Source organism: Pseudophryne corroboree, chromosome 4 (assembly GCF_028390025.1).
Source record: "Pseudophryne corroboree isolate aPseCor3 chromosome 4, aPseCor3.hap2, whole genome shotgun sequence".
Lineage (NCBI taxonomy): Eukaryota > Metazoa > Chordata > Amphibia > Anura > Myobatrachidae > Pseudophryne > Pseudophryne corroboree.
In genome coordinates this window covers 225,080,216-225,107,815 of record NC_086447.1, presented here as the reverse complement: position 1 = coordinate 225,107,815, position 27,600 = coordinate 225,080,216, and the positions used below count along the sequence as shown (strand labels likewise).

General features: G+C 40.1%; 1 protein-coding gene across 2 annotated transcripts in view; it reads right to left on the bottom strand.

The window, feature by feature from the left end:
• Window positions 1–1,968: 1,968 nt before the first annotated feature.
• The window catches only part of WWTR1 (WW domain containing transcription regulator 1), a 135,474-nt gene continuing 109,842 nt past the window's right edge, over window positions 1,969–27,600 (bottom strand). For both annotated transcript variants that reach the window (XM_063915941.1, XM_063915942.1), the window contains exons 4-6: window positions 10,690–10,823; window positions 10,348–10,460; window positions 1,969–8,200 (exon numbers count right to left, since the gene is read on the bottom strand). In XM_063915941.1, coding sequence (XP_063772011.1) covers window positions 8,019–8,200; window positions 10,348–10,460; window positions 10,690–10,823 — 429 coding nt within the window. In that variant the 3' untranslated portion in view covers window positions 1,969–8,018. The remainder of the gene's footprint in view (window positions 8,201–10,347; window positions 10,461–10,689; window positions 10,824–27,600) is intronic.

Sequence of the window (27,600 nt, the reverse complement as noted above, 5' to 3'; positions counted from 1 at the left end):
CATTAACTTCTAGCGTTGGTTCCTACTCCCCCCTTAAGTCCCATGAAGCAGGGAGGCTGTTGCCAGCAGCCTGCCTGTACCTAACTAAACTCAAAAAATAATAAATCTAGAAAAACTCCTAGGAGCTCCCCTAGCTGTGACCGGCTCCTCCGGGCACATTTTCTAAACTGAGTCTGGTAGGAGGGGCATAGTAGGAGGAGCCAGCCCACACTATTAAACTCTTTAAAGTGCCCATGGCTCACAAGGGACCTGTCTATACCCCATGGTACTAAATGGATCCCAGCATCCTCTAGGACGTAAGAGAACATAAAAATAGTATCTTAAAAGATATGATTTATGGCCAACTACAGTATGTGGCTAGCGATCATCATGCTACCATGATGATGGGCCTATTTTTACGTGGAGGCCTGGAGCTGTAGCTCCATCCGCCCGATTGTTAATCTGGCCCTGGGCACGAGAGCACAACTGGGTGTATCCATAAAGAAAATGGCCCTCTATATACCATCATAAAGTCATACCCTTAGCAAGGTCTGCTTCTTCCCCAATCATATTAAACATACCTCCCAACTGTCCCAATTTTCACGGGACAGTCCCATTTTTTGGGACTGTCCCGCTGCCCCACCCGCAGGACACAGTAATAAGTATTAAGTAATAAAAAAGACCCTGTCAAATTCTGAGCTGTTTTGTGTGAAAAAAATAGTCAATTAAGTGGTTAAGGCTAATTTTTTATCTCTGGGACAAGGTTCTCTGTGGTGGTAGTCCCCATAGCGGTGACATGGCTATAGCTATAGTTACACCCTTGAGACACTCTCATCTGATACAAACTCTAAGTTCACAGCCCCTCTTTGTGCTCCTGTAGGTTGTCCGTTTTATATTGGCTGGCAGCAAGGTCCAGTGTGTATATTGGCTGGCAGCATGGTCCAGTGTGTATATTGGCTGGCAGCATGGTCCAGTGTGTCCAGATGCAGATGGCAAAGGAGCAAAATATTGCATTTATAAGGAGTAGTGCGGAGTGGGAAATCTTTGCTCTGGGTCCTATCATGCCCCTCATGTTCACATTGTGTATGTTTATTTGATACTAGTCATTATCATCATCAGTGTGCACTTGCCCCTCCCCCATAGTAGATGCCAAGTTGGGAGTTGTCACATTTATATTGATGCCCTGTTTGAGCTTGCTCCAGCATCTGCACATGCTCAGAAAAGCAGAGGGCATCTGGGGAGTAATCTAGCATTGTCGGGCCCCCCTCAGCTCTGAGCCCTTTGAACTTGAGTCCAGTACAGGTCCTAAATTGATAGTATCATGTGCTTTTAAACAGTATATAATTTTTAACATACAGTACAACAGCTTATTGCACATCGTACTCATTAATATATTATTATAGCTTCCCCAGTGAAGTGGGAAGATGCTGGATGATAGTGTACTCTCTCTCTCTCTCTCTCTCTCTCTCTCTCTCGTGTCTGGGAAAACTCCCCAAAAGTCTTTTGCATAGTAGGAAACTATACCTTGCATTTATAAATTGTCTCTAGAGCAGATACAAGCATTCAATATATATGCAGTCAATGCACATACTTCACAATTATGATTGCCAATTAAAAGTGTTTCATCAAATAGGACCATGTGGTTGCATTCTATCTACAGTATATGCTGGGCTCTATCTCTGATAACATACTCCAGGGGCTACTCACTAACAAAGTCCAAATGTGCAAATAAACTGCAGCAACCATTAAGACATTTGCATACATAGTATAACATGCACTAGATAAGAAAGCTAATTGCTGATTGGTTTATATGGAGCACTGTACATTTGACCTTTGTCAGTAAACACTCCTAAAGTATGGCCATCATTGGGATTTAACTACAGTATCCCATTTACTCATTATTATGATCTGATAACAGACATAACAAACATACATAATACACAATACACATACACGCTGCAATAAAGTAAATAAGAGAACAAGGCAGAATTACTTTCTGGAGGGTTTATTGCATAGTTGGCCAAACAAGAAAGCAGAGTCGGCTATTCACATCAATAAGATGGTATAAACAAACAAAAGGAAATACTATGGGTATTTGTTCTGTCCATGTGGCCCTAGCTTCATAGTCAACATATGTTCATATGCAGAACACTCAGACAAACAAAACAATCACTTTGATTATAAAGTACATAAAAAGATGGAGCATATTAAATTTTTTGCATTATTAATTGTAGTGCCTGAAATTAACTTACAGAAAAATACGCTATTTAATGTAGTCATATCAAAATATGTAAATAACACTGCATTGAACTGCTTTGATGTAGTGCCAATCAGCATAGAGCTGTAAAATGGCGGCCATAGTGTTCTTTTAATATATATTCATGTTCAAGTACTTATTTAAAGACATAATACAATGTGCTTAATCTGATATAACCCTGGTAACCAATCACCATATAGATGTCACTTTTCTGGTACAGATGAAACCTATCATTTGATTGGTAGAATGGGGGAGTAGGACTATAGCACACATCGCATTATGCTATTAAATAAACCCCTAGATGTGCCCAGGTGTTCAGCTACAAGAGTCTGATAACACATAATGGAAGTATGGAACAAACCATCAAGCTTTGGAGAGTGTGATAAAGTGGAGAAACATAAAGTACCAACTAATCTTCTCCTAACTGTCATTATTCAAACACAGGGGCAGATGTATTAACCTGGAGAAGGCATAAGGAAGTGATAAACCAGTGATATGTGCAAGGTGATAAACACACCAGCCAATCACCTCCAATATGTAAATTAACAGTTAGGATCTGATTGGCTGCTGCCTTTATCACCTTGCACATATCACTGGTTTATAACTTCCTTATGCCTTCTCCAGGTTAATACATCTGCCCCACAGTCTGTAACATGGCAGTTATGAGCCGATTGGCTGGTACATTGGGGCAGATGTATTAAGCCTGGAGAAGTGATAAAGCAGTGATAAGTGCATGGTGATAATGCACCAACCAATCAGCTCCTAACTGTAAATTTACATATTGGAGCTGATTGGCTGGTATGTTATCACCTTGCACTTATCACTGATTTATCATTTCTCCAGGCTTAATACATCTGCCCCATGATCTCTCTCCAGTTTATCACCTTCCAAGGCTTAGTACATATCCCCCAATGTGATTTGTATTGAAACACCAATTTTAGGGTGATTATCAATAACAACATTTTAGTGTCCATCAGTTCCATTATAGATTGAAGTGCAGTAAAGAAAACCAAAAGTGTTTAATGAGAATAAGAGATGCAATGCATTGCCCCATTTAATTACCAAGTTATCAGATCTTAACATGTGTTTGGTAAAATCTGCATATCCGTGTTTGTATTTTAAGGAACTTTTTGTCCTCTTCACTATTTGATTAGACAGTACTCTGTACATGATTATCTTGAAAAAAGATTTTAACAAATTAAAAGGTAAATTATTCACAACTGAAATAATGACCAATATCAATGAATTGAATTCCAATTGGCCTGGCAGGCTGCATTTTGCATGATCTAACAGTTAGATAGTGTTACAGTATATCAATTTACTGTATTTTAAATATGGTCTATAACAAAAAAGTGTGAAAAAAGTAACACAACTGGATACTATATTCCATGCACCCTGTAGTTGGGATGTCTGTATATTTACTCACTATATGAAAAACAAAGTACAGTATGTTCCATACACAGGGCCTGTGCTGTGAAAAATACAGATCCTTGTACTCCCCCTTTATGCACCTGACTCTATAACCAATGATCATTTTTAAGTAAATATGCATATATATTCTATTTATATCACCCTCTATACCACTAGCTTTGGCCTGTGTTTTAAGTGAGCATAAAGAGAGAGGGACGTACAATGGGCCTGGGTCCTGACGCAAGTGTAGCGCATGCCCCATGTTCGGTACTTTGCGCATGCGCCGGACCTGTACAGTGTTTTAATTGTCACCTTGGAGCATTGGCTGGTACCAGCAACTATTTTTTTTTTTTTTTTGCCGGCAACTTTTTTCCATGTTAGCAATGGCAGTGTGAGTGGTGGATTTCCCACTAGGCATGTGAGGCATGCGGCTAGGGGCGGCACACCAAGTGGGAAAATATACAGCAAATTTGTTGCCCGGAAGGAAGTAGGGGTTAGGTTGGTGCTGCTTTGGTGGTCTTGAGGTATCTGGACTGGCCCCGAAATAAAGGGGGGCAGTGATGTGATGGGGTGGTGGCTAGTAATGTGCCTAGGGGTGGCCTGACCCCTAATCCACCCCTGAGGAGTGTGGTGTTTTGCCAAGTCCGTATTCCCAAGAATAGAAAATGCCACCCTGCCACCCATTATGTATGAAGCAGGTGTTGATTTAGGGGGAATGGGCCCAAGGCATCCAGGACCCACCCAAAGGATACGAGAGCTTCCAATGTCCAAGCATTGTTGTATTTGTGATTATTGCATTAATTGGTTCTTGGTAAGGCTTGCCACACATGTTAAGATCTGGTATGGGCTTGGACCAAATTGAGCCAATAGTACACCAAAAAAAAAGAAAAAACACTGCAAATTCCAAACAGACAGATGTATATTTCATAGATACACAATAATGATTTGTTACACAGATTTCTGCTGGCCTTGTATAACATAGGAAAGCAGTAAAGTCATAACAATTGTTTTTTCTCATTCACTTCTTTAATGCAGTGTGGTATCTCCTTAGTTGCTATTTGACTTTTATGTTGTTCTGTTGGTTGCCAAGGTAGAACTGTCCTTCACGCTATTGGTGTACAGCAGGAAATGTACCAGACTGCCTTTGAGCTTGAACCAAGCATACTGTAAATGATCTCAGACTTATTTAAGGACATCTCGTATTGCACGACTATAAATGCTTCAGCTCCCTTGTAATTCATTGGTATAGACCTCAGTAACTTTCCTATCAATTTCAACCTCCAAAATCTGTACTGCTTAAAATCCATGCAACATGCTGTAAAAACATTAACTCCTGGCAGTAACTAAAATAACGTTATAAAGGCATAAGTTACAAAATGGAGTAGCAAATATTTCATAAACAAGGCTTATTTCATCGATGACTGAGTCAGTCTAGGTGGCACTACAATTCAGAACATCATTACCTCCGTTAGTTTATGGCTACACCCCACTTTCCATAAGCAACTGTTCCAACTACTGTACTTCCTAATCTCAATTAACACTTTATTATTTAGCAATTAATTCTGCAATCTACTTGTGATAAATGACAGTAAGTTTATTCACCTACAAACAATTACCAGCATACTTTGAAACACTGCTTTGGTACTTAAATCACATACATTGTGTTAAATTGTGATGCTAACAATAGAGAGATTGCCCATACCGTAGGAATTAAAGTGTGTCCATTGCCTAAAGTATAGCCCCTACCATTTAAGGACAGATTGGGACAAAAGTGGATACACCCCGGACTCTCCTAGGTCACACCTATTTCTCCCATACATACACCCATTACGCTCCAAACCATCCCCACTGGTACTGTGTCGGCGAGGGTACTACCTACAATGGAGGCAGGCATTTTCTGGGTTAAACTTCGATTCACGGGAACATAGCCTATCAACTGACAGTGATCTAGTAACATGATGCAGTGAGCCTGAGGATGTATACATGTTTTTTCCCATTTGACTTATAAACTAGGAGACAATGGAGGTTTGTATTATTTAAGCTTAAGTGGAACTTTTATTTAGAATGTCAGTCTATATTTAATTGTATTTAACAATTTAAATGTGACTTTTGTATGTATTAATAAGTATCCAGACACAGTATCCAGACAGACTTAAGCATATGACATTCCATTGAAACAATCCTCCCAACCTTTAGGTTCCAGACACGGAACAAGTGCATGCTTCCGCCTCTTACAGTAAAATAAGGAGTGGTCAGAATTTCTGCCATGTTGGACAGGTCCTTGTCCTGATCTCCCATCAATGTATCTTTTGAATTCTGCGCACATCATGGCATGTGCTCTATCCACCCATTCACCTGCTATGACATTCCTCACTACCTTCTGGCCAAATGGGGGCTAAGCTGTCCCGATCAGAACAGAGTCCTCAAATTGGGACAGTTGGAAGGTATTTACAGTAATTCTATTGTGTACTGTAAGGTTACTTTACATTATATTGAGCAAAATGCATCTTTCTTTGGCTGATTTTACTTTTTTTTGCGTTTTTGCCGTAAAATGTGTCCATCCCCACATCTGGCCCAGTGTTGTCTCTAGTTTTCCATCAATTGATATGCTGTATTTCAGAGTTTATTTTCTCAGCCCGCAAAAAGTCTCTAAAGTACTCTATGTGGATAAAATGCACATTTTAATTACTTCACCATGTCTCAACTTAAACTTGCTAGTAATGTAATGCTACACACAATTTGTATATTGACTATAGTTTGGTTAACTATTATATAAAAATGTACAGTACCAGCAACTGTAAATGGTCATTTTATTTCTCCATGAATATCCAGTCTTTCAGTACCCATGTCACCAAGCCCATTAGATTCCAGCCATTGCACTTCTAGAATTTATGTCATTCTTCATCTGCCCAAATAAAACAGAAGGTCTATCCTGCCAAATAAAGTGGTGTACTGCAATTCCAAGGCCGTACACCCACAGTAAGTGCAAAGAATATCTCTTGTGGATTAAACAGCAAGAGACTTGGTTCAATAATGCCTTTTAAAAATCCATTTACTCAAAAAAGTTACAAATAATAAAGCTTAGTCTTTTTATATAAATATTATATTTATTAAAAAATATTTATGGATTCTTAGGACGTCATCTGCATTTGTGACTAAAGCTGTCTAACTGGTGCTCTCAATGCTTATTCAGTCCCACATCTCCAATGTAATATACCACGTGCTGCACTCCAACTGTGGCTAATGATTAACATATCATTGTTGGAAGGGCAGGTCAGAAAATACAGTATATATTTTTCTTACCTTTAAAAGAATCATAAGGAATACAAATATGTAAAGTGGGTTCAGATATATATATATATATATACACACACATATATATATATATATAATCATATATAAACTGATTATATTTCCCCTAATTACCCTCCAATTGTTTTCTGCTCTCAGTAACCCACATGTGTCACTATTTAATTTTGTATTCAAAATACTCCCTTTGATAGTGTCAGAGATAGCGTTACATTATGTTATAAAAAAAACTGACTTCATCAGCTTCAATTAGTTAAAAAACAATAGTGCTTAATAAAATAAACAATAAAATCTAATATGCATTAAAAACAACAGTAAAAAAATTGTAATCACATTGTAAAAAAAAAAGAAAAAAAAAAGTGGTAGTTAGTACCAAACTGGTCAATGCTGTAGTGTTTAGCGGTTACTGAACATACTGCTACTTTCAAACTGGAAGTATATATATATATATATATTTTTTTTTTTTTTTTATCTAAAAGCTATACAGTAATATACTGAAAAACAACTCTAAACATAATGTTTGTGCTTCTGCAAAAATAAAGTCAATGGAAAAAAGATTTTAAAAAGGTAGCTTGGTTTCAAAACTACTTGTTATTCTATTTCCAGCACAAATTTTCTAATATTACAATGATTTTATTTAAAGCTTATATTAAAAAGGTTAAAATGCTTTAAGCCTTATAGTTATAAATAAAGTGTACATATACTGGACAGGTTGTATTTGATTCACTTCTTGTAACTTATAACCTTCTTAAAAACTAAAACCATTTATAGATCTGAATACAGAAGTGTAACATGCAAACGTGGCCCTGTGTGCCACCGTTAACTCTATGTAATCAAAGACTTGGCAAAGTGGTCATGAATCAAATAGAAAAATATACACACTAATAAACCAATATATATGATTCAGAAAATGATCAGTTTAGCTATCTTAATACAGCTCGAGTCAATATGGCAGCTTGTCTATGACAAACTCTTTCTGAGGCTCTTCGCATATTTCCACATGAGAAAAAGCAATTAAAGCAAGGTTGTTGGAAAGGAAAAGGGGCAGCCTGAGCATCAACATCTACAGCCAGGTGAGGTAGGTCTCATTTTTGTTCAGCACACATTCCACATCATTGAGACTTGGAATCAGATCTTCAGACTCCAGTGTCCCCAGGTCTACATTCGTCCCCGGAAGAGCATCAAGAAAGTCAGGAAAACGTGTTTGTGGGTTCAGGTTAAGGGCTGGCTGGCCGAGAATTTCACCTATAAAAAAAAATTGGGACTTAAAAGTAGAAAGAATTCCTGCGAGAACATAATAGAAACTTGGCTTTAAGCTGTAACTATGATCGGTTTGTCTTAAGAAAGGAAATAAAGCTAAACTGGCCAAACACGGCAACAACAAAACTCAACAGACCCTGGAGTCATTGGGTGGGCCAAGAAATAAATTCCCAATGGGCACCATAAAACTTTTGTCACGCTTGTGTGATCCAACTGAATCTTTATAAAATGCAACTGACTTATCTGTGACCACAGAATTAATCAGAAGCGTCACAAGGTGGCTTTGGGAGTAATTCTGGCTACTCCGCAGTGACGAGAGCCAGATTCTGCAATGTGACATTATCCTGCAGCACTCGGCCCCTGTCACCGAGCAGGAACCAGCAGTGCAGCCAGAGTCTCCGGTGGCAGCCCAGCCTCTCCGGGGATGCTGGGCATGCCTCCGGTGTGAGATAATCGGGGGCTTCCGGGGAGGCCGCGCCCCTGTAGTGATGACAGTAGGGGGACTTCTGTGAGGCCATGGCCCCTACCTGCAAAGCCATGCTTCCTTTTTGGGAACACGCAGAGGGGCTCTTGGCTGCAGCAGGTGTCACCCACCCCGATGCCGCCACTGGAATTAATACTAGTATGATGTCATACCTATTAGTATGTCATTTTTATTTCCTTGGGCAACGATTCTCTATTGATGTATCAGAACCCATTATTTTATTTTTTAAACAAAAGTGTAAACATAGCCCAAAAAATTAGGAAAGTCAGGTGAGCCGTCTTAATAGAATATGAAATAATGTAATAGGGATGATGGAGGAATTAAATTTGCATTGAAAATGAGGTGATTTAACCAGCTTTACCTTGGTTTTTAAATTTATTCGTATGTATTCATTATTATGGGTTGTTTATTGCAACATCCTTACAATAAAAGACTCATAAGAGGCATGCTGCCAGATACAGATGTGTCCTCCTACATCCTTGCTGCAGTCAGTTTAAACAGCCCTTCTAGTCATGCCATGCCGTGGTGTGACTCTGCAGTGCCGATTGTTTTTATTTCAGTTTAAATGCATCAAAGTCGCATTGCTATGTGAATTGGATGCACAATCAGCTTATGCTGATTAAAATGATATGCAGCATGCCTACATTCTGTGTGTGACTGCGGATGTATCTACATACGAAATGTTTTGCTGGAAATCACTGTAATGTAGCATTTCGTATATACAACAACAATGGTAAGCAACTGTGCGCACCCTCTTGGTGAACAATTAAGATAAAAGACTGGATATTTGGAGCCTATTTTTAAGATCGAATTAGACTGGGGACCGGAATATTCCAATTTATAACACATGGAATCAGTGTGATATTTTGGTATAAATTTCTGTGGTATTACACATAGACTCTTTGGGACTATACACCAAGAGGGTGCGCACAGTTGCTTACCAGTGTTGTTGTTTCTAGTATTTGTGGTGGTTGGGATCACCCTAGCTTCTGTTGCTGCACTTTTGAGTTGGAGCGCTGTTTTTGAATTTTTGTTGTATTTCGTATATACAGCCACAGTTGCACACAGAATATAGGCATGCCGTATACCACTTTAATCAGCATAAGTGCTTGTGCACATGTTCAGCCAAAAAAAGACGCCTGTCGTTAGCAGAACTGCCTGGGAGCTGCCAGGTGACTCACCCTAGGCATCTCTTGCTGCATGGCGTATTGAGGCAAGATGTATGAGGACACATCAGTATGTCACAATTTCCAAATGGGTGACAAAGGTTTATAGCATTCAAAAAAGTGAAAAGAATGGAGAAGTTGCCAATAGCAACCTATCAGGTTCTACCTATCAGTTTATAGAATGTACAGTGCTTTATAAATATTACCTCAATGCTGATTAATTGCTATAGGCATATGTACTCTGTAATTAGGCACTGCGGAACCCTTGTGGCGCCATATAAATAAAGGATAATAATAATAATAATAATAATAATAGGCAACTTCTCCACTGACCCACTTCTCTGATTGGTTGCTATGGGCAAATTTTCCACTCTTTTCACTGATTGATACATCAACCCCTAACTTTGAAGAACCTACAAAAGGTTCACAAAATACCACTATGCAAGCACAAAAGTATTATTTTATTTGTTGTATTTTTATACCTGTGTCCATTTCTTCCATATTACTGAGAAAATCTTCAGGTGTTGTGGAGATGCTATAACATCCCAGGCCGAGGCCACTGTCCGTGCTTTGTTCTCGTGAGTGGTATGGCCCACTGTGGAGGAAAAATAGATAAAATGGAGATTGGTACTTATCCTGTGCTGCTCATGTGGACAAAGCCATAGTGTGAGCTGAGGCAATATTCCCGATAATACATAGTAAAGGCCCTGTGAGCCTTATCCCTCGCATATCACTAGCGCCAGCTATTTGGTCGGCTGAGAGCCAACTCTTCCATGTTTACATAGATTTGTGAAGAAAATGTGGCTGTTAGTACAGTCACTTACCTATTGAGGAAAGGGTCAGATCCGTTATTTGTTATAGATCTTATCTCCTGGTTCATGGCAGGGGGGCTCACTGTGCTTTGAACGGGGCCAATGCTTTCTGACTCCATAGGAAGTTGTCGGCATAACGCAGCTTCCTGGATGAAAATATAAGTGACAGAAAGAGATATTAGGTCACATCAGACATTGATTTCTCACATAAGAAAATCATAGATGAAGAAATAGCCGCACCCTCTGGGTAAAGTGGTTTAATCATCTTGGCAATTTTTTGTAAAACGTGCAGCGCTTCCTACAACTAAACAGTACCTGAGTTATACATACAATATATAAACTGTTTCCACTTGTCCCAATAACCTGGAGCCAATGGGTGGGTAACTTACAGTGAAGCAGTATGATCATCTTGAACAATAGAGATGAAACATGACTCAATTTGAAGGAGGTAGCACGAGAGCCTAAATGCACGTGTTCCCAACCTCTTACCTCACTAGCTTGTCCACAATTTATTGACCTCATTATTACGCCTAATGTAACAACCAGATTAAGTAAACAAATTATCCTTTAGGATTTACTTCTGTGAGCATTTACTTTCATTCTTGTTTTGGAAAACAGACAAACAGCTTCTGCTTCCATCAGTAAACTTTGCTACTTTCACATCTACTTTGCATTCCTCACACAGAGCCGCAACTGAGGGTTGGAGGAGCCTAAGGAGTCACGTTCCCCCGGTTTTGAGGGGGCGTCAAAATCTCTGCCTGGCTCTCTCGACCAGCTGGTCCTCCACCCCAGACCACAGCAATCACTTCCTGTAGCCAGGGCCTGCGCATTAGGCACGTTATGCAGCCGCACATGGCGCCATCATGGTAAAGGGAGAAGGCCTTGCTCTCGCTCTCTCTCTCTATATATATATATATATATATATATATATATATATCTTAGTAAACAATTACATCCTAATGTGCCTACTAGTAAAAAACGTACAAAGTGCAAAATGTGCTCAGGTGAACAAATATTTTGAGAATAGACTTAGCTTTTTAGTTAGCGTCTTATATAACCAAGATGTATATAAAAGAAAAATGAAAATATAGAGACCATCGTGTGCAACATCTTAACTCTGCATATTTGTTTAAAAGCAACAGATACTGTGTAAAATCCAAGGAACGCAATCCCAACCAACAAGGTTTTTCCTTTTTTCAAAAACACAGTTTTAATCTTAATAAATACATACTTAAAAACAAATAAATAACACATATCAGCTAACGGTAGGTAGCACACGTACAGGAGGTCACAAATACAAAGGCTGATCTGTCCAAGATGGCATTCCTGGATACAACAAGAATACCAACGTGTTTCGTCCTTAGTGTGGACTTCATCAAGGGGATCTATATATATACTGTGTGTGTATTACTGGGGGTCTGCAGGTCTGAGGGATGTTTGGTGCATATTATCTCTCTCTCTCTCCCCTCTTCTATCTCTCTCCCATCGCTCTCCCCTCTCTTCCCTGGGAGGGGTACTAATGTGCAGTGTAATGAGAATAAGGTTGCACCACTATGTGGCGTAGTTTGGATTTTTTATTTTTTTATTTTTTGTGGGGATGGGGGCGGGGCACTAAATTACTGCCCGGGTTCTGAAAATCCCAGTTTTGGCCCTGCCTCACAAATCATACTACAGGAAGATGCAAACCTAAACCAATGATTTACTTACAGCTGATGAGAGGGTAACAGGGAAAGCTGATGTGCTGCTTTCCAATAATCTTTATTTAAGAAAAAGAAATGTCCCTTACAGCAACTGCACTCCAAGAACACTCCTTGCATGGCTTAGCTGCCCTGGGCAGACTGTCTAACAAAAGAATGGCTATTATTTGCAAGTAATCCTAACTGCCTGATGACAATCTATGGGCGGGTGCTCCGCAGGACAGCTTTGTAAAACAACTCATGAAAACTGCTAGATAACTAGAGGGGATATATTTGGGTATCTGCCTTTCCATCATGGGATATAATGACACTCAAAACATAGCCAGAAGCTCTTCACGGTTATCAAATTCTAACAAAGGCTAATAATACTTACAACTAGTGAGAGGCCCAGTTTAAGGAAAATGCCATTAACCCCGTTGCTGTTAGAACAAGGTAAATTAATCTTAGCACAATAAATGTGTAGTTTGGATTCTGTGGGGTCTATTTACTAATACTTGGATGGAGATATAGTCGCTGGAGATAAAGTATCAGCCAATCGGCTCCTAACTACCATATCACAGGCTGGGTTTGAAAAATGACAGTTAGGATCCGATTGTCTGGTACTTTATCTCCATGCACTTTAATAAGACGTGCTAGTATATATTTGATGTTGATTGGCTGCATATTGCAGGGTACTTAGAGAAGTTACTGCTCTGCTAGGCTACATCTGTATGGACGCTTTTCACCTGCTTGTGATTCACTGTGTTCACTGCATTGAATATGCAGCATAAACAGTACATTAAATTAAGTAGCGATCATTGGTGAACACATGATTGAACAAATGAAAATAAAATCAAGTAAGTAGTACAGTATGTCAACTGATAAACTGTGTCAAGAGTAAACAGAGAATGCATATACAGTAACGCCTAACCCTAATAACCACACCGTAGAAGGGCAGACTAGATGGGCCAAATGGTTCTTAACTGCTGCCAAATACTATGGGCCTAATTCAGACCTGATCGCAGAAGCAAATTTGTTAGCTAATGGGCAAATCCATGTGCACTACAGAGGGGCAGATGTAACATGTGCAGAGAGAGTTAGATTTGGGTGGGTTTGTTTCTGTGCAGGGTAAATACTGGCTACTTTATTTTTAAACTGCAATTTAGATTGCAGTTTGAACACACCACACCCAAATCTAATTCTCTCTGCACATGTTATATCTGCCCCCCCCTGCAGTGCACATGGTTTTGCCTATTAGCTAACATATTTGCTGCTGCGATCAGATCTGAATTACCCCCTATGTTTCTAGGAGTACAATAAGTGGTATAAAGTATATATATATATATATATATATATATATATATATAAGCACCGCGCTTGCCAAAGATTATTTAGATCAGGCTTTCTTAACCGTGAAATCTGTACCCCTCATACACAGTCAATGGGTGCTACAATCTGCTAGATTTAAGTCAAAATAACAGTTTAATGTATTAGCAAAGAAAAAACTTATATGAAACTAATTTATATACGTTAGTGGGTACTTGGAAGATATGAACAAACTTTAGTGGGTACTTGGGATACATAACAAAATTTTTTTTAATTATTAGGGAGTATGGCATAAAAATAGGTGAGATTTCCATATTTAGATAATTAATAATTTATTAAGACATAAAAACCTTGTATAGACCTGATTTTTATTTATTTTTTAATCTCCCTACATGAAACTTGCGGATGTGGTTAGCCATTATTTATGTTGCTCAGGCTGACATCAGCTGTCCCAAGTACCAAGGAAGGAGAGATGGTCTTTAAATAAAAACAAATGCACAAGGCATCTGTATTGACAGACTTCACAAGCTGCAGCTGACAGTAACAGATGAAGCAGTCACAGATCATTTTAGTTATCGCTTGGGTGCTGATCTGTATTTATTTCTTTACTCTAAGGAGAATTAATAACATTGGCTTCATTTTTAAGAAGATAATAATAATAATAATAATAATAAACATTCAGAATTTCACTGTAAAGCATCCTGCACTTGCTGGATCACAAACATTCTTCTTATCAAAAGTATTATAGAGAATTAAGGGGCTTATTTATTGAGTGATCAAACTCCTTTTGAATGATAAAACTCATTGCATACGATAAATGGTTCTCCCGCTAATCAGCACCTAACTGTCATGTGTTCATTTCCTAACTGTCATGTACTTGAAAAATGACAATTGGGAGCTGATTGGCTGGAGCACCATTAACATACGCAACAAGTTTTATCATTCACAATGAGTTTTATCACTAGTTGATAAATGGGCCCCTCTTGAGGTGTTCCCTACTCTCTCAGATGGAGTCTTTTTGTGTTATAGCAGGAGAGTGCATTGTTTTTTCCTTACGACATTAGGGATGAATAAAAGGACTGGTCCTTATATTAAAGCTCTACTTTGAATTGACATGTGTGAAATAACACACCTTTAATCCAAATAATTATGGTATTAAGTCGTAAATAAACTAAAAACTAAGAATTGTTCATACACACGATAGCGCTTTCTGATTGTTACTGGGTTTGTAGCTTTAAGTCAATAATAACTGTACAGACTCCGAGAACATATCTTGGTGTCATTGGATTGCACTGTAAATGTGCTTCATGAATGTGTTAGATAAAAATGCACTACAGGTCTTCACAAGTTCAAACAAGTTTTTAGACCTCTATTTTAGGTATCGCAGCAGCTGGGATTTATTTTTTATTTATCATGTGTAAGGGCCTTTCAAATTCTACTTGCTGCAAGAAAATGTTAAGTGATCCAGTGCGAACAACACAGAAAGGGTTCCAGGCAGTTCACAAGATATAGGGGTTCATCAATTATATGAAACATTTCCACGATAAAGCAGCCCTGCTAATCTCCCTGCCCCAGGCTGTTTGGTGACAGATTTGATGGGTGTGTAGACCCACATTACTGGACTCCTGCCTCAATAATACACTGTAATGTGCTATATTTTACATGTAACAGCATTATATATGTATATATATATATATATATATATATACATATACATCCTGGTCCGCACAACACTGTCCATATTTTATATAGGGTGCCCGGTTAGAGATCATTCAAATGAAATACTGCCACACCATGAGGCTCCAGCTGGGGCTTATGTTGTAGAAGAAAACCAGCACTCCTTAAATATCCAAAATTGCGTTTTTATGCCAATTTAAAAATGACAAACTTTTTGTGCAAAATAGCAGCTTGGAAATACAGTTCCAACAATCATATACATCTTACGTATCCTGAATCATGCTGGGGATGCGAGTCGGACCCAGCTGGGTCTCCCTACAGCTGTTTCGGCTATCGCTGTCCTCAGGGGAGTAAACCAAACCATTCTACCAAGCACCCTCTATTTATACCCACTAAATTACCCTAATGTGCTCACCTGTCCTTATCGTTATCCTAAGTGTCGCCCGGTGTCATGCTGGGGCGTGTGCGTAGAGCTGCCCGGATAACCGGACGGCTACCTGTGACGTCATCAGGTTGCGTCGCACTATGCAGAAGCGTCTCCCGGCGTCCCGTCCGTTGCCATGGACAAGGTCCGTTCCACCCCCACACGCAACGTGACCGCGACGTGTGGGTGCGTCACACACCCCCTCCAGGCATACAGCGGTTCACTCATTGGCCTACTCGTCCTAAGTTCGCCGCCCTCCTAACATGACGTACAGCCCATGGCCTCCCTGTAACCTAGCAACTCGGCTACATCACCCCACCCACCAAAAACGGCAACATCAGGACAACACAGCGTGTCTCAAAAAAATTACTAAATCTACATACAAAAACAAAAATGTACATCCGAAATCACAGATGTTATTGGCAACTATGCGTGTATATTATAGCACAATTCTTATTGGTGACCCGTTAGTCTTACCTATCTGGATGATCATTAGCACCCATAGCATCCTCCTAGCTTATAGTAGTCACCACTTAAGGCTGGCCATATGTCAATCTATTAACATGTAGCCACATATCTCCTGTGCAATAAATATCAACGCATATAGATCAATCTAAGCAAAAACTTAAAAATACTAATGAACTACATACATATTGTATTTAAACATGAACGGGAGTATCTGTGTGGAGAAGGTATCAGCTTATAAATCATACTAAATTGTGAACAGCAGACCTGGCCTCAAGACCACACATCATCTATAAAAAAAACAAGATAGACCTAATTCCTCATTGAGCCCAACTGGGGCAGTAGCATTCAGCATATATATCCATCGACTTTCCTGCTTTAGTTGCTGTTTATTGCGATCTCCACCCCTCCTCATTGGTCGTACATGGTCAAGAGGCATGAATTTAAAGTCCTTTATTTTGTGACCACAATTCGCAAAGTGTCTGGCCACCGGTGGTGTGCTGGGTTCCAATATCTGTAATGCTTTTTTAATTGATGAGCAGTGCATAGAAATTCGTTCTTTTAACATCCGGATTGTTTTGCCCACGTATATTTTTTTACAAGGGCATATAATAATGTATGTAACATATCGGGTATCACAAGTTATTCTGTATCTTAATGTATGTTTAACTCCCAGCTCGGGATGCACAAATTCTTTGCCAGTCAGCATAAAAATACAGTTGGCACAGCCACCACATTTGAAGGCTCCCCTTTGGAGGCTCAGCCAATTTGGGTTACCCATCACCCCAGGGCTGATGTCAGACTGCGTGATCCGTTCCTTAAGATTCCTGCTCCTCTTATAGCTAAAGAGGGGTGTATTGGCGCAGAATCTATTCAAAGCAGGATCCGTCTGGACAATGTGCCAATGCTTCAGTATAGACTTTTTGACAAGACCCGATGTAATTGAGTAGGTACTCGTGAATACCAGACGTTCAATTTCAGCACTTTTCTTTTTGGAAGCCAGCAGGTCCTCTCGTTTAAGACCCAGACATTTCGTAATCGCTTGTTTCACTTCCAATGGGTCATAGCCCCGTTCAATGAATTTTTGCCCCATATTAGCTAGAGCCTCTGGCAGTTTGGTGTGATCCGAGGTAATACGCGTCACTCTTACTAATTGAGAGTAAGGAAGTCCATTCTTTAGAGGCTGTGGGTGAAAGCTGGATGCAAGAAGAAGCGTATTTTTGTCTGTAGGTTTTCTAAAAACACTTGTAGTGAATTTTCCTACATCAATTCCTACCAATACATCCAAAAACTCCATTTTTACCTTATTGAATCGATAGGTAAATTTAATTGAGCCAGGCCTGCTGTTCAACTTCTCCACAAATTGAGTCAATGCTTGCTCACCACCAGTCCACAGCATGAAGAGGTCATCAATAAATCTAACATAAAATGGGATGTATTTTGCAAAATCTATATCATTCATGATATTGTTTTTCTCAAAATTGTACATGAATAAATTGGCGTACGATGGGGCCATATTAGACCCCATCGCTGTCCCATGAAGTTGCAGAAAAAAGGAATTATTAAATAAAAAATAATTCTTATGTAAGATGATCTCAATCAATAATAACAAAAAATCAACTGGTGGACCCTCATAGTGTGGACTGGTGGTGATAGCATCCCTGACTGCTTCTATCCCCTCTGAATGGTCAATACTAGTATATAAGCTAGAGACGTCTAGCGTCACCAAAAGGCAATCAGTGGGCGGCGGTCCAAATTGTTCCAATTTATTAATAAAGTCAGAGGTATCTTTGATAAAATATGGGGTACGTTGAACTACAGGCTGTAACAGGTAGTCGACATACTGTGACAAAGGTTGTCCCAGTGATCCTCTCGAGGAGATAATGGGTCTACCCGGAGGATCCACCAAACTCTTGTGCACCTTTGGCAGGATATACAAGAGGGGGATCCTCGGGTAGTCCTGAATCAGAAATTTCACAGTCTGTTCATCTATCCAACTGTTGTTACAACCTATTTGGATAATGGAGTCAATTTCCTTCTTAAAATTAAATGTGGGGTCAAACTGGAGTCTTTTATAACAGGTTTCATCTGACAGCTGTCTCATTACTTCCTCAATATACTTAGATTTATCCATTATAACAATGCCCCCGCCTTTATCGGCGGGGCGTATCACAATGTTAACATTATTATTTAAAGTTTTAATCGCTGATGCCTCCTCCTTATTTAGATTTGAATATTTAATCCTGCTTTTCCGTAAAATCGGTATCGTATCCATCCTTACTAGACGCATAAAGGTCTCTATTGATGCGTTAGTTGAGGGCGGATCAAAGGTACTGGCAATTCTAAAGGGGGTTGTTTTATAATCGGAGGCTGTCCGCTTACTGAAGAAGTCTTTGAGACGCAGCTGCCTGTGAAATCTGTAGAGCTCGACCTCAAAATCAAATGGTTTTTGTCGGTGAGTTTGAACAAATGACAGACCCTTGGCTAACACCGCAGCCTCTGGGTCAGTTAATTTATAAGAAGATAAATTAAACAGAGCTATTTGCGGGTCGTCCTGGGGTATTTTTCTCTTTGATTTTTGATGCCTGACACCCCCTCTCCTACAGGGTTTTCTAGCTCCTTTTCTGATGATGTTTTGTTGCGTGAAAACGCCTTGTCTCCTAAAAAATGTCTAGATTTACTAGAAGTATCTGAGTCACTCAGGGATGTGTTAGATTCAATGTCAGTAAATTGTCGTCTTTTAAACGTCTTACCCTGTTGCCACTGTCGTCTATTAGTTTGAGGTATCAACCATGGATATACCCGAAACTCCCTATAATCCTCTTTGACTTTCTTGTATTTACCTCTCTTAAAGGCTAGCAGGTCTGATTTAAATGTTGCTATATTTTCATCCAATTTAGCTAACCAATCAACACTGTTGTCGGCTTTGATAATATCTAAACCTGCAATCTCACAGGCTTTGATATCCTTCTCCACAGCTTTGATGTCGGCGTTCACCTGCTGGATGACCAAGAGCATTAGGTCAAAACTACACTGATTCAGGATCAAACACCACTGCCTGCAAAATTCCTTACAATTACGTCCCAACGTAGGTTGGTTTTTAATTCTAAAGCCTCTCGGCACTAAATTCTCTTTATGATATTGAGACAATGTTAACCCATGAAGTTCAAGTTCCACTAGTCTTTTACGTAACCTTAATAGGTCAGTGTGAACTTCCTGTGGGCTCTCCTGATCAAAAGCTAACTGATCGGTGTTGGAAAAAAGTATTTTAGATATATCTTTATCCTGAAATCTCTTGGTTCCAGTGATGTCGCCGACACCAAACTCCATCGTTCTACACGTGTGCACTCAAAAGACAAAAACTTGAGCACTATAAATAGCACCCTTACACCATGTGTAACAAGTGCAAAAACTAACTAATACATACAACAACCTGACAACATATACTTAAAAATCAATATCGTGGTGCAGTCCAAATCCAAATTAAGGAAATCAATACATATACATCCTGGTCCGCACAACACTGTCCATATTTTATATAGGGTGCCCGGTTAGAGATCATTCAAATGAAATACTGCCACACCATGAGGCTCCAGCTGGGGCTTATGTTGTAGAAGAAAACCAGCACTCCTTAAATATCCAAAATTGCGTTTTTATGCCAATTTAAAAATGACAAACTTTTTGTGCAAAATAGCAGCTTGGAAATACAGTTCCAACAATCATATACATCTTACGTATCCTGAATCATGCTGGGGATGCGAGTCGGACCCAGCTGGGTCTCCCTACAGCTGTTTCGGCTATCGCCGTCCTCAGGGGAGTAAACCAAACCATTCTACCAAGCACCCTCTATTTATACCCACTAAATTACCCTAATGTGCTCACCTGTCCTTATCGTTATCCTGACCTATTAAGGTTACGTAAAAGACTAGTGGAACTTGAACTTCATGGGTTAACATTGTCTCAATATCATAAAGAGAATTTAGTGCCGAGAGGCTTTAGAATTAAAAACCAACCTACGTTGGGACGTAATTGTAAGGAATTTTGCAGGCAATGGTGTTTGATCCTGAATCAGTGTAGTTTTGACCTAATGCTCTTGGTCATCCAGCAGGTGAACGCCGACATCAAAGCTGTGGAGAAGGATATCAAAGCCTGTGAGATTGCAGGTTTAGATATTATCAAAGCCGACAACAGTGTTGATTGGTTAGCTAAATTGGATGAAAATATAGCAACATTTAAATCAGACCTGCTAGCCTTTAAGAAAGGTAAATACAAGAAAGTCAAAGAGGATTATAGGGAGTTTCGGGTATATCCATGGTTGATACCTCAAACTAATAGACGACAGTGGCAACAGGGTAAGACGTTTAAAAGACGACAACCCAGACAATTTACGGACATTGAATCTAACACATCTCTGAGTGACTCAGATACTTCTAGTAAATCTAGACATTTTTTAGGAGACAAGGCGTTTTCACGCAACAAAACATCATCAGAAAAGGAGCTAGAAAACCCTGTAGGAGAGGGGGTGTCAGGCATCAAAAATCAAAGAGAAAAATACCCCAGGACGACCCGCAAATAGCTCTGTTTAATTTATCTTCTTATAAATTAACTGACCCAGAGGCTGCGGTGTTAGCCAAGGGTCTGTCATTTGTTCAAACTCACCGACAAAAACCATTTGATTTTGAGGTCGAGCTCTACAGATTTCACAGGCAGCTGCGTCTCAAAGACTTCTTCAGTAAGCGGACAGCCTCCGATTATAAAACAACCCCCTTTAGAATTGCCAGTACCTTTGATCCGCCCTCAACTAACGCATCAATAGAGACCTTTATGCGTCTAGTAAGGATGGATACGATACCGATTTTACGGAAAAGCAGGATTAAATATTCAAATCTAAATAAGGAGGAGGCATCAGCGATTAAAACTTTAAATAATAATGTTAACATTGTGATACGCCCCGCCGATAAAGGCGGGGGCATTGTTATAATGGATAAATCTAAGTATATTGAGGAAGTAATGAGACAGCTGTCAGATGAAACCTGTTATAAAAGACTCCAGTTTGACCCCACATTTAATTTTAAGAAGGAAATTGACTCCATTATCCAAATAGGTTGTAACAACAGTTGGATAGATGAACAGACTGTGAAATTTCTGATTCAGGACTACCCGAGGATCCCCCTCTTGTATATCCTGCCAAAGGTGCACAAGAGTTTGGTGGATCCTCCGGGTAGACCCATTATCTCCTCGAGAGGATCACTGGGACAACCTTTGTCACAGTATGTCGACTACCTGTTACAGCCTGTAGTTCAACGTACCCCATATTTTATCAAAGATACCTCTCTGACTTTATTAATAAATTGGAACAATTTGGACCGCCGCCCACCGATTGCCTTTTGGTGACGCTAGACGTCTCTAGCTTATATACTAGTATTGACCATTCAGAGGGGATAGAAGCAGTCAGGGATGCTATCACCACCAGTCCACACTATGAGGGTCCACCAGTTGATTTTTTGTTATTATTGATTGAGATCATCTTACATAAGAATTATTTTTTATTTAATAATTCCTTTTTTCTGCAACTTCATGGGACGGCGATGGGGTCTAATATGGCCCCATCGTACGCCAATTTATTCATGTACAATTTTGAGAAAAACAATATCATGAATGATATAGATTTTGCAAAATACATCCCATTTTATGTTAGATTTATTGATGACCTCTTCATGCTGTGGACTGGTGGTGAGCAAGCATTGACTCAATTTGTGGAGAAGTTGAACAGCAGGCCTGGCTCAATTAAATTTACCTATCGATTCAATAAGGTAAAAATGGAGTTTTTGGATGTATTGGTAGGAATTGATGTAGGAAAATTCACTACAAGTGTTTTTAGAAAACCTACAGACAAAAATACGCTTCTTCTTGCATCCAGCTTTCACCCACAGCCTCTAAAGAATGGACTTCCTTACTCTCAATTAGTAAGAGTGACGCGTATTACCTCGGATCACACCAAACTGCCAGAGGCTCTAGCTAATATGGGGCAAAAATTCATTGAACGGGGCTATGACCCATTGGAAGTGAAACAAGCGATTACGAAATGTCTGGGTCTTAAACGAGAGGACCTGCTGGCTTCCAAAAAGAAAAGTGCTGAAATTGAACGTCTGGTATTCACGAGTACCTACTCAATTACATCGGGTCTTGTCAAAAAGTCTATACTGAAGCATTGGCACATTGTCCAGACGGATCCTGCTTTGAATAGATTCTGCGCCAATACACCCCTCTTTAGCTATAAGAGGAGCAGGAATCTTAAGGAACGGATCACGCAGTCTGACATCAGCCCTGGGGTGATGGGTAACCCAAATTGGCTGAGCCTCCAAAGGGGAGCCTTCAAATGTGGTGGCTGTGCCAACTGTATGTTTATGCTGACTGGCAAAGAATTTGTGCATCCCGAGCTGGGAGTTAAACATACATTAAGATACAGAATGACTTGTGATACCCGATATGTTACATACATTATTATATGCCCTTGTAAAAAAATATACGTGGGCAAAACAATCCGGATGTTAAAAGAACGAATTTCTATGCACCGCTCATCAATTAAAAAAGCATTACAGATATTGGAACCCAGCACACCACCGGTGGCCAGACACTTTGCGAATTGTGGTCACAAAATAAAGGACTTTAAATTCATGCCTCTTGACCATGTACCACCAATGAGGAGGGGTGGAGATCGCAATAAACAGCTACTAAAGCAGGAAAGTCGATGGATATATATGCTGAATGCTACTGCCCCAGTTGGGCTCAATGAGGAATTAGGTCTATCTTGTTTTTTTTATAGATGATGTGTGGTCTTGAGGCCAGGTCTGCTGTTCACAATTTAGTATGATTTATAAGCTGATACCTTCTCCACACAGATACTCCCGTTCATGTTTAAATACAATATGTATGTAGTTCATTAGTATTTTTAAGTTTTGGCTTAGATTGATCTATATGCGTTGATATCTATTGCACAGGAGATATGTGGCTACATGTTAATAGATTGACATATGGCCAGCCTTAAGTGGTGACTACTATAAGCTAGGAGGATGCTATGGGTGCTAATGATCATCCAGATAGGTAAGACTAACGGGTCACCAATAAGAATTGTGCTATAATATACACGCATAGTTGCCAATAACATCTGTGATTTCGGATGTACATTTTTGTTTTTGTATGTAGATTTAGTAATTTTTTTGAGACACGCTGTGTTGTCCTGATGTTGCCGTTTTTGGTGGGTGGGGTGATGTAGCCGAGTTGCTAGGTTACAGGGAGGCCATGGGCTGTACGTCATGTTAGGAGGGTGGCGAACTTAGGACGAGTAGGCCAATGAGTGAACCACTGTATGCCTGGAGGGGGTGTGTGACGCACCCACACGTCGCGGTCACGTGGCGTGTGGGGGTGGAACGGACCTTGTCCATGGCAACGGACGGGACGCCGGGAGACGCTTCTGCATAGTGCGACGCAACCGGATGACGTCACAGGTAGCCGTCCGGTTATCCGGGCAGCTCTACGCACACGCCCCAGCATGACACCGGGCGACACTTAGGATAACGATAAGGACAGGTGAGCACATTAGGGTAATTTAGTGGGTATAAATAGAGGGTGCTTGGTAGAATGGTTTGGTTTACTCCCCTGAGGACGGCGATAGCCGAAACAGCTGTAGGGAGACCCAGCTGGGTCCGACTCGCATCCCCAGCATGATTCAGGATACGTAAGATGTATATGATTGTTGGAACTGTATTTCCAAGCTGCTATTTTGCACAAAAAGTTTGTCATTTTTAAATTGGCATAAAAACGCAATTTTGGATATTTAAGGAGTGCTGGTTTTCTTCTACAACATAAGCCCCAGCTGGAGCCTCATGGTGTGGCAGTATTTCATTTATATATATATATATATATATATATATATATATATATATATATAGTTATTGTGGATTACTTTGCTTAATTACAAGGGATTTACAAACAAAAGCTTTTTATTGCACCTTTCTTGTATAAATGTACCGTGCAGTATGTTAAACTTCGACCAGTAGCAGAACGACAGTACTGTATGCCCAAGATGTGCTATGCTTCACATGAAATATATTTTTAATATGGATCTAAACACAAAGAAGATTCTCTTTTCATTGCAATCTAATTCCATCATGGAATGCTTTACAATGAGTCATGTGACAAGAAGTAGTCTGTACTTCTGTCCCAACACCAGAAGTGAAAAGGTCTCCGTGCCTTTGGCAAGTAGGGCTGGGTTAATGTTCGTGAGGCCCCCAGGGCAACTTACTACCAATAACATGATCAATAAAACATGCTGGTGACGTTATTATCGAGTGTGTGTATTGTGTTAATACTTTCAGTACCATAAATATATTAAACACACTGTATTGCCCCTAGTTCACAGTATGCCACATGGAAAACCCAGTGCACACATGTGACAGTGTCCATACGTTGGTAATGTAAGCTATATGTGCCGCACACCAGCCCCAGTGTGTGGAGCCCCCTAGGTGATTGCCCTGTTGTTAATCCAGCTTTGTTGACAGGAAATGCCCCAAAATGGCCCAATATATTAGATCTCCATATAAGGGTAATGCTTTCTCCTTTAAAGTGGTAATACAGTATAAACTGACTTCCAAACCAGATTTTTTTTTTTTTTTTTACTATTAACTGTAATGATTAGAAGGGTAAAATGAAAAACTGATGGTGGTTACAGTTTATCTATATTAGCCATATTAATAACTTGTGGTGTAGGGCAGAAATAAGTATCATGCATTATGCACAATACACATAACTCTGACTGTTGCACAGCACTGCAACCAGTTGAAGCTAAAGAAAGCATGCAATATCAAATTCTAAAATAGGATCTAAAAAAAATAATTTAATACAAAAATTTGCAATGGGATCTGTACAATGTGGAGGACTACGAAGCAGGCAATGCTACTGTACAATAATTCTCAGTTCCTGTCTTCATATACATAAACTACTGCACATTGCCACTACAACTTTACAATGTGCCACAGTAGACTTGGGAAACAATGTGCAGAATGAGGCAAAAAAGGGGGAGAGATATACCGACAATGGTTTCTGATGTCAGACACAGATCTATTATATAAACCTTAAAAATTAATGTAAAATACATTTAAAAAAATACAGTGAGTATATAAAAAAGTTATATGAAATTTTTCTTGTAGTCCACAACACCAAGTGTTCCCCCCGTCCTCCACCCCAACCCAAGTTGACAATATGCCACATAGTGGGTGACAGGGAGAGGCAGAGGGTTACAGCGTAAGACAGGGAGAGGCAGCAGGTGGAAGCGGAAGGTAAGGAGAGGCAGAGGGTGACAGGGGGAGACAGTGGGTGCCAGGGAGAGGGTGACAGGTAAAGACAGTGGATAACAGGGGTACAAGTACAATGTCCTGCACGGTGCAGCTAATACCCCTTTCAGACTGACAATAGCCGGGTCGCACCCGGGAATGTGTACACGGGTGCTTCCCAGGTGCGACCCGGCTTGAGACCCCTTCAGACTTGTGTCCCGACCCAGCATATTGCCGGGTTGGTGACGTCACCGCTGACGCTACCGGAGGCTGTGCTTGGAGATAATCATCTCCAACCACCGCCTCCTCCTATGCAGACAACGGGTGCCGGGTCGCCTTGACCCAGCATACCCGTTCACAATGCACTGCATCCCGGGACGATCCCGGATTCAACCCTGGTCGAGACCTGGGATGAAATACCGGGACGCTCGTGCCGGGATATTCTTGCAGGACCCTTTCACACTGAGTAAATTCCCGGGTTGATGCGCGTTCATGTGCAATAACCCGGGAAATTTTTGTCAGTCTGAAAGGGGTATAACAGGGAGCTTGTGCTTTCCTCAGTTTGGTACTCAGTCAGGCAGACTCTGACAGTGCAGTCACTCCGAGTGTGAGCTGCCTCTAATTCACAGACAGCAGGGAATCAGAAAAAACGTAAAGCTGTCTGTTAATTAGAGAGAGTAAGTGGTTGTGATCATCAGTGCTGATAGGTGGCAGGACTCCTCTATCAGTCCGGCACACACAAGGACAGCCTTGCCTACCTATGGTAAGGGGCAGGTCCCACAGGCATTGGGGGTCACCCTGCTCTTTGCATGGGTGCCATTCCTCTGATATTGCTCAAAATGGTCTGCAGGGGGAGGGTCAGGGGATAACACATAGCTGGTCTGGGCAGCAGTGGGCCCCTTTGTCCTCAGGGGCCCTGTTGCAATGCACCTGCTGCACCAATGGTAGTTCCACCTCTGCACGTGTTGATTCTATTTGCTGCCTCTACATCCATGACATGTAAAGCTGCCCTATACATTGGAAGATGTGTCTCTAGCAAAGTTTGACTGGTTCTAATGTGTCTAATGTGCCCACAAACAGGAAAGTTCCAGTCATTTGTGATGAATAGAAGGATTGTATGTAACCTAACTAATGTACTTGGCTGATGGCATATCATGGTTGCTTAATGGTAACTCTGCCTCTACCAATCTTGCTTTTGAAGATATGTAAAATCAGCCAATAAAAAGGAATATCTAATTCAGACAAATCCTTTATTCTCTTAGAGCTCAGACAGAAGACTGACACTACTGCAGCAGTGTGTGGGTGTCCCACTTCATCTCTTTGCTATGTTCCTGTTAATTAAGCAAAACAACAGCTTCAGGCTATGATTACAAAGCACTGTTTTACTCTGCCGGGCTGAAAGTACATAAGCAAAGGATTAAAGTCAACAAAACTTTCCAAAAGCATATTACCACTTTCTGACAGAATAGGTATGTAAAATAAGGGACTACAAGTAAACAATATTTAACAAAAGGCTAATGTCCAACAAAATCAGCAAGTCATCTGTATAATAATAATTTAGCACTGGATACACTCCTTTTCCCCCATAATACAATACACTGTATGTTCTACACATACTTTATCCACTTAAAAAAAAATGATTTACTTATATTGCTTAACAAACTGAAAATGTGTAGAGATCCATGCTTAATGAATCAGCAACTAGCAAGTTGGACAATGAAAGGCAATGTATGGATGTTGCTATGGATTTCACACATTTCTACTTGGATATTAAATATACAAAAAGCCTCCAAGACTGAGGAAACATAGCGGCACATGACATTACGTTTACTTTACCTTGTCTATACCTATACCTATTCCTCCTCAATGCCTAATCTAATCTCATGTGATAAATACCTCTGACGATGCCATGTATGTTTACCCCATAAATCTGTAGCTTGTAGAAGCCCCTTTAACTTCCATTCATATTTGAGGCCATACATTTAAGCACAGCTGTCTTCAGGCTCTACCACAACTTCTCAGT